General features: G+C 31.6%; 1 protein-coding gene across 3 annotated transcripts in view; it reads right to left on the reverse strand.

The window, feature by feature from the left end:
* The window catches only part of ERBB4 (erb-b2 receptor tyrosine kinase 4), a 1,081,463-nt gene that overhangs the window by 36,304 nt on the left and 1,031,904 nt on the right, over positions 1-13,255 (reverse strand). For all 3 annotated transcript variants that reach the window (XM_081261308.1, XM_081261306.1, XM_081261307.1), the window contains 3 exons: positions 12,103-12,249; positions 9,937-10,034; positions 8,340-8,510 (listed from right to left, as the gene is read on the reverse strand). In XM_081261308.1, the coding sequence (XP_081117434.1) occupies positions 8,340-8,510; positions 9,937-10,034; positions 12,103-12,249 (416 nt within the window). The remainder of the gene's footprint in view (positions 1-8,339; positions 8,511-9,936; positions 10,035-12,102; positions 12,250-13,255) is intronic.

Genomic DNA, 13,255 nt, shown 5'->3' on the forward strand with positions numbered 1-13,255 from the left:
AGGTACTAGAAACCTTAAGGGACACTATAAATCTATAGTGTAGAAACTATACTGCCTCAGACCCACACAGCATATTGGTAAACACACAAACAGCATGAAGAAACAAGGGAACAAATTACCCCAAACAAACCAAGATGCTCTAATAATAGAATCCAATGATGCCACAGTGGAAGAACTGTCAGAGAAGTTTAGAATGAACATGGTTAAACTGCTCCAATGAAGTAAAGGATGATGTAAGTAAGGAGTGAAATTAGAGATAAAAGGTGAAAGATCACTTCAGTAAAGAAAGATTCTGAAAAGAAATCACACAGAAATCCTCGAAATGGAGGAAACAATAAAACACATTAAAAATTCAATGGAAAGCATAACCAACACACTGGACCATTTAAGGAAGATAGAACCAAAGGCAATGAAGGCCAAATATATAATCTTGAAAATAATGTTGACCACACAGAGAAGATATTAAAAGAACATGAACAGAACATCCAAGAACTATGGGATAACATAAAAAGGCCAAATTTAAGATTTATTGGGATAGATAGAGGCACTAAGATACAAACCAAAGCAATGCACAATCCTTTCAATGAAATAATATCAAAAAATATATAAAACCTAAAGAATGAAGTGGAAAATCAAATACAGGAGGCTTATAGGAACCTAAATATACAAAATTACTACAGACCCACGTTAAAGAACATTATTATGAAGATGCCTAACATACAGAATAAGGATAATTTTAAAGACTGCCAGAGAAAATAGGCATAATTTAGGGGAAACCAATTCAGATCTCACCTGATTTTTCAGCCCAGATCCCCAAAGCTAAGAGGTCTTGGTATGCTATATACCAAGCTCTGAAAGAAAAAGGATGCCAACCAAGAATTAAGCTTCAAATTAGAAGATGAAATAAAAACCTTCCATGATAAACAAAAGTTACAAGAATTCACAACTGGAGAGCCTACTATATAGAACATTCTCAGCAAAATAGTCAATGAAAATGAAATGAATAAAAAGGGTAAAAAACAGCAAAGGGAAGAACTACACTGAAGGAATAGCCAATCAAAGGAGAAACTAATACAAATTAAAAGCCAGAATAAATCAAAATGAGTGGGAATACAAATAATATCTCAAGGATAACCTTGAATATTAATGGCCTAAACTCATCAATCAAAAGAAATAGATTGACAGATTAGATTAAAAAACAAGAATCAACAATATGCTGTTTTCAAGAGATTCACCTCATAGGCAAAGACATCTACAGACTAAGATGAAAGAATGGGAAAAAATATACCACTCACATGGGTCATGAAAACAAGCAGGTGTTTCTATCCTCATATCAGATAAAGTTGACTTCAAGCAAAAGTTAATAAGAAGGAATACAAAAGGGCATTTCATACTGCTTAAAGGAATACATCAACAAGACATAGCAATCAAAAATATTTATGCACCAAAAAATGGAGCATCTACTGATATCAAAACAAACCCTTCACAATTTCAAGAATCAAATACACCACTATACAATAATACTGGGTGAGTGTAACACATCTCTCTCACCACTGGCTTGATCCTCCAAACAAAAACTAAACAAAGAAACTATAGAACTAAATAATACAATCAATAATTTAGACTTAACAGACTTGTATAGAGCTTTTCATCCATTAATGATTGAATATACTATCTTCTCATCAGCACATGGATCCTTCTATAAATAGATGATATCTTATGCCCAAAAGCAACTCTTAGCAAATTAAAAAAAATAAAGATAATACCTTGCATACTATCAGATCATAATGGAATTAAATTAGAAATAAACTATAATATTAAAAATAGACCCTACTCTAATGTATGAAGTATAAATAATAGGTCATTGAATGACCAATGGAGAGCAGAAAAATTAGGAATGAAATAAAAAAAATTAGAAGTAAATGAGAATAGTGATACAACAGATCAAAATCTCTGGGGCACTATGAAGGAAGTTCTAAGAGAAAAGTTCATTGTATTAAGCTCATTTATTAAAATACTAGAAAATAGTCAAATAAATAACCTAACACTACACCTCAAAGCCCTAGGAAAAAACACAAATCAACACCAAAAATAATAGAAGACAGGATATAATTAAAATCAGAGCTAAAATAAATGCAATTAAAACAAAAGAAACAATTCAAAAATTGGCAAAACAAAAAGTTGGTTCTTTGAAAAAATAAATAAAATTGATAAACCTTTAGCCACGCTAATGAAGAAAAAGAAAGAAAAACCTCAAATTACTAAAATTCATGATGAAAAAGGAAATATCACAATGGACACTACTGAAATACAAATGATACTCAGAAACTATTTTGAAAATTTATATTCCAATAAAATAGAAAATCTTGAAGACATCAACAAATTTCTAGAGATATGTAATCTACCCAAACTGAATCAGGAGGATAGATACCATTTAAAAAGAACTATTTCAAGCAGTGAAATAGAAGACACCATCAAAAGCCTACCAACTAAGAAAGGCCCAGGACCAGACAGATTCTCAGCCAAGTTCTACAACTACCTCAAAGAAGAATTAACACCAATATTCCTCAAACTATTCCATGAAATACAAAAGAGGCAACTCTTCCAAACTCATTATATGAAGCTAGTATCACCCTGATACCAAAACCAGACAAAGACACAACAAGGAATGAAAATTTCAGAAAAATATCCCTGGTGAGCATAGATGCAAAAATTCTTTAAAAACACTGGCAAATTACATAGGAAAACATATTAAAAAGATAGTGCATCATGAGGAAGTGGGGTTCATCACAAGGACACAAAGTTGGTTCTACATACATAAATCAATAAACATAATTCATAATATCAATCGACTTAAAAACAAGAATCATATAATTACTTAAATAGATGCATAAAAAAATACAACAAAATACAGCACCCCCTCATGTTCAAAACAGTAGAAAAAATAGGGATAGTAGGAGATACCTCAAGATTGTAAAAGTTACCTATGCTAAACCCAAGGCCAGCATCATTATAAATGGGAAAAAAATGAAAGCATTCTCTCTAAAGACTGGAACAACACAGGAATGCCCTCTTTCACTACTTCTATTCAACATAGTCCTTGAAACTCTAGCCAGAGCAATTAAATAGAAGAAAGAAATTAAAAGGATACAAGTAGGAAAAGAAGAACTCAAACTATCCCTATTTGCCAATAACATAATTCTCTATTTAAAAGACCCAATATATTCCACTTTAAAACTTGTAGAACTCATAAATGAAATCAGCAAAGTAGCAGGATATAAAATTAATACCCATAAATCAATGCATTCATATATATCAGTGATGAATCTACTGAACAATAAATTAGGAAAACCACCCCATTCACAATAGCCTCAAAAAAAAAAAAAACTTGGGAATCAATCTATCAAAAGATGTGAAAGATGTCTATGATGAAAACTACAAAACACAAAAGAAAGAGATAGAATAAGACTTTATAAGATGGAAAGATCTCTCATGCTGTTGGATAGACAGATTTAACATTGTCAAATGGACATACTATCAAAAGTGTTGTACAGATTTAATGCATCTCCTATTAACATCACAATGACATTCTTCTTAGAAACATAATTAGTAGACATGAAATTCATTTGGAAAAATAAGAGGCCCAGAATAGTGAAAGCCATCCTTAGCAAGAAAAGTGAAACTGGATACATCACAATATGAGACCTCAAATTATACTACAGAGCTATAGTAACAAAAAGGCACCCAATAAACATGTAGGCCAATGGTACAGAATAGAAGATACAGAGACAAACCCACATAAATACCATCTCATTCTAGGCACAAAAACACCAAAAACATACATTGGAGAAAAGATAGCCTTTTCAACAAATGGTGCTGGGTAAAAGTGGAAATACATATGCAGCAACAAGAAATTAAACCCCTATCTCTCACCTTGCACAAAACTTAACTTGAAGTAGATCAAGGACCTAGGAATTAGACAAGAAATCCTATGCCTAATAGAAGAAAAAGTAGGCCCAACTCTTGACCATATCATCTTAGGAAACAAATTCCTCAACAAGACTCTTAAAACACAAGAAATAAAATCAAGAATCAATAAATGGGATGGCATCAAACTAAAAAGCTTCTTCACAGGAAAGGAAATCTAGAACATGAAGAGAGAGCCTATAGGATGGGAGAAAATCTTTGCCACCTACACCTCAGATAGAGCATTAATCTCCAGGATATACAAAGAGCTCAAAAAACTTAATATCAAAAAAACCCAAATAGTCCAATTAATAAATGGACTAAGGAACTGAGCAGATACTTCACCAAAAAAAAATATGATCAGTCAACAAACATATGAAAAAAATGTTCAACATCACTAGTGATTAGAGAAATGCAAATCAATCAGAGTGGCAATTATCAAGAATACAAGCAACAATAAATGTAGGCAAGAATGAGTGGGGAAAGGTACACTGATGTATTGCTGATGGGACTGCGAATTGATACAACCACTAAGGAAAGCACTATGGCAATTCCCTCAGAAAAACTGGAATGGAACCACCATTTGACCTAGTTATCCCTTTCCTCCGTTTATACCCAAAGGATTTAAAATCAGCATACTACAGTAACACAGCCACATCAATATTTAGAGCAGTTCAATTCACCATAGCTAAACTATGGAACCAACCTAGGTGCCCTTCAACAGATGAATGGACAAAGAAAATGTGGTACATATACACAATGGAATATTACTCAGCCATAAAGAAGAATGAAATTATGGCATTTGCTGGTAAATGGATGTAACTGGTGACTATCATGCTAAGTGAAATAAGCCAATCCCCCCCCCAAATCAAGGGCCAAATGTTTTCTCTAATATGCAGATGCTAATTCACAATGAGGGGTAGGGGTTAGGGAAGAATAGAAGTACTTTGAATTAGACAAGGGGGAATGAAGGGAAGGGAGAGGGAATGGGAATAGGAAAGATAGTAGAATGAATCAGACATTACTATACTATGTGCATATATGATTACATGACCAGTGTACTTCTTCATCATGTACAAATAGAAGAATGAGAAATTATATTCCTTATTTGTATAACATATCCAAATACATTCTACTATCATGTATAACTAATTAGAACATTTTTTAAAGAGAACTAACTACAGAGAACCAAATATATACTTCCAACCAATCACTTCTATTTAGCCTGCCTACAGCTTCTCTAGACCTGAATCCTTTCCTGTAACCCTTCAAAGCTTTCCTACTTCTCTGCCCTCTTAGCTTCTGCTAAAGTGCAAATGATAGTAGTTGATTCTTGCTATAGCAATGCTGAAAGCAGGTATTTTCATTTATTTCCACACTACTGAGAATCACCCACAGGTTCATCAAAGGGCAATTATGCTCACATATGCTAAAAAGTTAATCTTCACAACATTCTGTAAGAATTTTTTTAAATCCCCATTTTATGGATGCAGAGAACTAAAGGTTGCAAAAATTAAATAGCGCCTCATGTTTTCCTTTTTACATCATGGTAGAGTAAGTGTTTAGTATATATTATTTTGACAAAAAGTTCAAGGTAATAGCAAAAGCATATTTAATGATAATGATATCAGCTATGATTTTAATAGGTGTTTCCTAGTATTATTTGCAATTACTGTCATCAACTTTCTGGAAAAATATCAACAATGTATTTTGAATATACTCATAGCCTTAAAGTTACTACTTATCAAAACACACTTGAAATTTAGTTGATATTAGAACATATGACCAATCAACAAAATAGAAATAGTTTTCTTGCCCAATTTTGATTACATCAACAGGTTTTTCACAGGTAATGGGTAGAAAACCTAATAAGAAAGTATGATTATTTATGATATATGATACTGACAAAAAAAATAAAACGTGGGTGATTGTAAAATGAAGGTAATATTTATTTGCCTGTCACTTAACAGAAACTGTGATTTTTAGAAGTTCACTTCATAACACTAACATCAGATAGATATCATACTGTCTATTTCAAAGTTGAAAAAAACAATAACTAAAAGCTTCTAGACTGTGGGCAATCAGGTCTACATTTAAAAACTGAATTGTTATTTAGTTTCAATCTACCAAACATGCTTAAGAAACAACTGATCAAAATTTAAGAGGTTCCTTTAGGAGATAATTTGGCCACACAACCCCAAATTGAAATAATTGTATCCTGAGTATAACAATAATATAACTTAGAAAATTAAGGAGGGGGAATGACATTCATATAGATTAGAATTTTCCATAAAATTACATAAAGCCAGAAATTAAAAATTAGAACAATATAGATGACTACTAAGAATTTTTAGTAACTGAAAAATATAATGATATTTAAGCACAATTCCTATACCGTGAACTGAAAAAGTAAAAAGAAATTTATAGATAATTTTGTTTAAATAAAGAAGCAGAGTAAGAAAAGATGATAAGGGTCAAATAAGTCCTCCTATGACTTCTAGTTTGTATTGTTAACTCCAGTAGCTCAAACTTATTTACTAAGAATTCCTGGCTTTGAGCATTATAAACTAAAATGAACAAAAACTTAGAAATTGATAAGTATAAGAAAAAAATTTCAGGTTCTCAAGAATTTCACTTTCACAAACTGTTTCCTTAAAAATGTCACTAATGTATTAAAAAGCAATGAATTTTCCATCGTAAGTTATAAAAACAAGGGAATAATTTGGTCATTTTGCAAAGTACAGAAAGGAAAATGTGTCTCCCTGATATATCTCAAAAATGTTCCTACCTATATAGAGAGTGATTTGCATTATATACCAGTGGATCAAATATTTAAAACTTTTACTAATCTGTTTTCCATTAGGCATGTGATATAATTTTCAGCTTGGTCTACAATAACATATATTTTATAGAAAAGAAAAATTAATTGAGACTTTTTAAAATGGAGGCAGGAGGGTGAAAGGTTGAGGTACACATTTGATAAGAAAATCACTGAGGAATTTCTCAAATAAGACCACTCCCAGATTCTGGGGTTGAAGCCAAAATTAACAATCAAATCATGTAAATAAAGACATTCCAATCATTTTAAAGCCATAGAACAGTACAGTACAGGCAAGTAGCTTACATAGAATTCTGCTCTTCTAATGGGTAACTGTGTAAACTAGACAAATCACCTAACTTCTCTGTGGCAAGTTTCCTCATTTGTAAGATGGGCATAATAAAAATTGAACCTATGGGTTGTTGTAAATGTTAAGAGGATTAACATTTATGTGTTGAGTAGTAAACAAAGGGCAAGCATTACTTTATTATTATTGCTGTCAATCTGAAAAAAGCAAAGAACTTCATTTTAGAGAATTAACAGCAAGTTAAAAATTTCTTTATGCCTATGGTCAAGAAAAATGAGATACTATTTGGTTTTACAGCTATGATAATGTTCTGAGATGGAGGAGAAGAGAATGAGTAGCTTCCTAGAAAAAGAAAAGTTAAGCATCACGTGGTTATCAGTGGAAGACACTGATTACAGAAATAAATTTACTGCTTCTCCATTCTCCATAATGGTCAATGAACACTTGATTACAGCATTTATCATGAAGTCCTCCACCTCTGTAGCTGTGTGACTCTTTAATTAGCCTGGACCCTCTTTGAAGGCAGAATTTATGTCAAAATTCTTTGACTCTCAAATGTGTACTAATGCTTCTTATGCAAAAGCACTTAATACATGTTGCATGAATGATAAATGAATTTTTAAAAATAAACAAATGAACAAACATGAATTTGATGACCCTTAGGGAAAAATTGTATTCATACAAAGAGGAAGCTATATTGAAACACATGTAAATTATTTTTCAGAAGCTTCTTCCAAAACTTAAGTCTGTTTTGGAAATGATTCTGATATCCTCTAATATGAATGATTTAGATCAAAGAATTGTAGTTTTCTGTGTATTTCAATTTGACAGAAAATATTTAATGCTTCCTAAATAAGTGAGAGTTATACTAGTATTACTTCTTGACCATTGAGTCATATCATTTTTATTAACAAAACAGTGTATTTGGTAAGAATTTGGATTATTTAAATACATATATAGTTTTATAAATTTGAATTGGCTTTTAAAAAATTAAGATCTGTTTTAAGTAACATGAGTAAAATTTTCCTTCTTTTGAAATTTTGAGGTATTTCAGAGTACAATTGGGATTATTCATGCTTGTCTTCCAAAATTAATTATGTATATGGAAAGCATGGTACATCTTTGGTGGTGTTGGTATGTTTTAGAAATCAAAATTATTTTAGCTATCTAGTTATTTTGAAATTTTAGCACTTATAATATGTTCATAGGATTTTACTTCTGAGACATGCATGCATAATTGATTCTTACCCTATTTGAGTCAATTCTTGCTCTGGAAGTATAGATGGGGGGAGGGATGTTGAAAGCCTGGGGGACCAGGTATTCCTCAGCATCCATCATATCTTCCAAGTCCTCTTCATCCAAGAGATTCTGAAAAAACTTGCTGTCATTTGGACTGGGAAGCTTCATACGATCATCACCCTGAAAGAATTGCCCATCAGACACATAAAATACATGATCCTTCTCTTCATTTTAAATATGTGGTCTCTGTAGCAAATTTATGTAAGAGCCAAACAACTGTTAAAAAAAAATCCATGTATACATTTCAGGAGATTATTCTTTGGCACAACTTCAGCCATAAAGAAGCCTATAATATGTTTAGGTATGACACTATAAGATAAATAAATTTAATACAAGAAGAATGTGATGAATGACATCAGAAAGGAATAAAACAGAATGCTATAGATGTTTGAGAGAGGCAAAATCCACTTCAGATCTGAGGCTAAGGGTTCTTTGTCAAGATGGTAGGTGGGCTGGACTTTAAGAATCAATAGTAAAGGCAATCAATTTATCAATCTTAATTTTATGTAGTTGGTTTGATGCTGTTCAGTTATTAGGATACAGAAGCTCTGTGATTTGTTATATGGTATGAATGATGGCTACCTGGTCAAAGTGGTAGCATTCAAAGTCACAGCACAAATGGCGAAGAGAATCAATGGGTATGGGAGAGACACCAAAACCCTTTTTATAGTGTCAAAAAAAACCTTTCTTGTCACCTTCTTTCTTTTTTTTTCAATATTGTATGTTTTTTAATAAAAAATCAGTTCAGAAAGGTTAATTTTGGGGAAAATAACTAGACATCATTAACTTTAAAGGGTGACTTTGATCTTAATGTAAGAGTATTGATAGAGAAATAAAGGCTCCTTTGTTTTAATAAGAAAATATAATTCAGTGTATCAAAGGTCCATTTGTTTATGTTTTGGGTGAAAAAATATCATAGATAAATTAGAATTTATTAAATCATACAATCTATTTTTCCATCCACCCTACCCAGATAATTTGCTCTTAACTAAAGATTACAAAAGTATGTTTGTTATTAAACATAAAATGATCTTTTGGCCTATTATTTAATTCATATGTGTATGAAATCATTTGAATTGAGTTTTTTCTTGGATGCTGCATGTCTCTGCAAATATAAAAATATATTGTAAGATATTTTTCTAGGAAACTAAATGTTACTATTTGTAAATTTTTGATTCATTTTTCTCTGATTAAAAAAAATCCATCATCCTTTGAATCTATAAAGGAAAGATTACAATAATGAACATGAGTTATACAGAATACTAATAAAAAGCAGAGTGATAGAAGGTTTTTCTGAGGATAAGACCCTTTTACATATATGGGTCATCATAATCAATTGGCTGTTCAATAGCATTCATTAGAGCACTAGGGGAAAGCTCTGAGAGGTGGATCTGATATCAGGTAAAGAGTTCTTTTGTATAAGTTGTTTCACACCATAACATACTTAATTAATGTTAGTGGTCTGGAGCACTAAAGTTGAGATTGTCATATTTTGCAGTGCATTTGCCAGGGGGATATTCTTAAAAACAAAGTCAAGTGTACTAACCTGAATAACAAGATATCTTTGAGGATCTCGAGCCATCCTTGAAAATTCGGCAGCCAGCTCCTTAAATTTAGGTCTACTGTCAGCGTCAATCATCCAGCCTGGAAATTTACACACAATAAAATTGTCAGCATATCCATATTTGAAAAAAGCAGTGACATTTAAATTTTGTGAAAATATAGGCTAAAGTGTGAAAAATATTGTTTTAATAATAATGATCTGAAAAATGAAGGAGGCTAGTGAAAGAACTCAGTTTGTTGATACTCATCATTTACTATCATATACTATAAAATATCAGATGAAATATTTAAAATTTTTATTTTCTTCTTAGAAAACAGAATGCAGACTAACTATGAGAAGCTATGGAAAATCAGATTTTTGTTGTTGTTTTGGGTGTGGAGATAATTTTTTGAAACTTTGTTGATTATAGTCGAGTTGAGGTGATTGTAATATAATTTATCATTTTGTATCAGGAATGACAAGAGAGAAAACATTTGGTGCAATACTGATCACTGAACAAAGAGAGGAAAAGGGAACTGAAAGTAACTTTTGTGCCAGTTTTTCCTGGTGGGGAAAAAGAAAGAATGTAAAATATTGGTAATGTTTGTCCAGCAATAATCATTAGCTTATCTTAGTACTAACCTTTCCTGCATAAAAATACTATCAGCAGTTTCTAAGGTATACATTATTATTTATATGGGAGTCTAGATAAAATGGATCTTATATTTCTAGATGCTATTTAGAGGATGATATGACAAGAATAAAAGCATCAGCTTTCCTTGATTTTTTTTTTTTTTGTCAAATGATTCTCTTTTAAAGTATTAAAATTCCTGGGGTGGGGGGAGGTAAAATTCCTAATAGAGTTTGCTTAAGAAGGTAAAAATTTTGCCTAATTTTACATCATTTCATCAGAGTATCATCTCCTATTCTGGTTATGGGATCAAATTATATAATGCTTGCATGTTTTAATACTTTATTCTCTGGACATTTACCAAGCCATGTTGATTGAATAAAACTATAAAAACTGTTTCTCCTATTCTGGGGTTCAATTTTTATTCCTGTTCTGGGAATTCTTTGGGTATCGTTTTATGTATCATTGATGTCACCTACTTTTTTTCTTTCTTAACAAAACTCAAACACTGTATATTTTCTATATATTCATTTTAAAGAAATGCTTATTATTACTGAGATGTTCATGAAAAAATAGTTGTTTATGGAACTCTTAGAGCCAAAAAAGGTTAACTTCACTGTGAGATATGTGGTCCTCTCTAAATATTGAGTAAATAGAACTGTGCTTAGAAAAAAGGGCATGCTGACCTGAACTGTAAAGAACAGTTTTTATTTCTTGCCTCACTGTCAGAATGCATCATGCATGTCATGAATATAAATTTGAGTAGACCTGGGTCCAAAGTCTCTTATTAATAAGGTGCTTATTCACCTTCACCAGTTGGTTCCTTTGCTAACACTGTGTATTTCAAAAGGGGAAAACCCCAGATTATGCAAGAGAGACTGTTCCTGTTAATATCACTTAAATTAAGTCTGGAACTCCAGAGACTTCCCTAATTCTATTTAAATTAAGGGCCTAGACTTCCAGAACACATTTATAATACGTATGTGTCTGGGGCATAGTAAGGGGAAAGAAAAGTAAGAGTTTGATGTAAACAGATGATCAAGTTGATGAAAATAAACATTCCTAATCATTTTAGCTGAATGTAGAGACATTTCTTCTACTTCCCACCCTACTTGGATAATTTGCTCTGACTAAAAAAACTGACAAACCTATTTCCATTTAATTCATTTTTTAAACTATCAGTTTCAAGCTTTCTTTGTTTAGATCATTAATTTTAGTCTGACATACTCCCTTAAAGATTACTAACATTAATGTTACCACTAACAACGTTGTAACTAATTATATTTCTTTATGGTAGGTAGTTCTGAAAATTATAAGATTTAAGAATAGTTAGAGTCATCTAACTTTGACTTCGAAGTAGGGAAGCATGATATTACTGTATATTAATAATTACAGCAAACAGGTGTTTACATGCTCCATCAGTGATTTTTCAACTGTTCTGTTCTCCAGTACAGAGAAACATTATACTCTAGTATACTCTCTACTATTATTTTATTAAGAACAGTGATAATGACTATAAAATTATTTCACACTCTTACATTTGACCATGACCATGTAAACATCAATGGTGCAGATGGGAGGTTGAGGCAAACGTTCTCCTTTCTCTAATAAATCAGGAATTTCTCGAGTTGGAATTCCATCATAGGGTTTCCCTCCAAAGGTCATCAGTTCCCATATAGTGACTCCTAAATTGGAGATAAAATTCTTCCATAAGCATACTGACAACATAATTCAAACAAACAAGCAATATGTCAAGTGGCAAAAGAATGTTCCCTAAAGATCAATCAAAAGAAAGTTAAAGAAGGTTCTTCAGATTCCTGCATTTACTAAGTGCTAAAATCTTTGTGGGAGAATTTGATTCTCTTATTATTGTTTTGGAATTTTTAATGTTAATGCCTAGTAGAGGTGATTTAGAGTTGATGTCAGAATGTAGAATCTATTCCCATTTCTACTGATAAATAATGCTAATGTTTGCTGACCCAAGTTATGTTACAGCTCAGAATACAATTTATTTATTGTATAAATATGTGTTCAGCTCATCAAATAAAAATGATTTCAGGAAAAATTGAAATTGATTTTAAATCTCAAAATTTAGCCCTTTTCTATAAAAGCCTTAACAGTTAGTTAAGCAAAGATTTTAGAATAATTTTCTTATGCCACAGTAAAGAACTGTGGCTCACCTTTTCACTAACAAAGAAAAAAAGTAGAATAAAGCATATTAAGTCATTTATCACATGAGAACCAAAATGCAGGGATCAATTCATATGTAAGATATAATACTTAAAAAGTAAGCATCCCAAAAATGGAAAGTAATCAAGAATAGTTTATTCTCTGCATAATGAAATTACTTTCTTGAGCCACTATAGACACTGATTCCTCTGGAAAAAATATACTAAAAGCATTCAAACAACCTGTTTTGATAACAATAGTAATTCTGATTCAGGCAATAATATGTATACTAAAGAACTCTTTCTTATGATATAATAAGCAACCACATATTTAAAGTTACATTTTTCTTAGGGATAAAGATTTTTAAATTGTAAATAGGTGGGCACAATAATATTACAACCTGAGTTTGATTGATACATACAGACAGATACATTTTAAAAATCCATTAGGTAAGGCTATGTTTTCTTCTCTGCTGCCAACTGGAATGAATGGTTGTACATTTCTAAGTTAGTCATACTCATA

Source organism: Spermophilus citellus, assembly GCF_964194105.1.
Source record: "Spermophilus citellus genome assembly, chromosome: 11".
Lineage (NCBI taxonomy): Eukaryota > Metazoa > Chordata > Mammalia > Rodentia > Sciuridae > Spermophilus > Spermophilus citellus.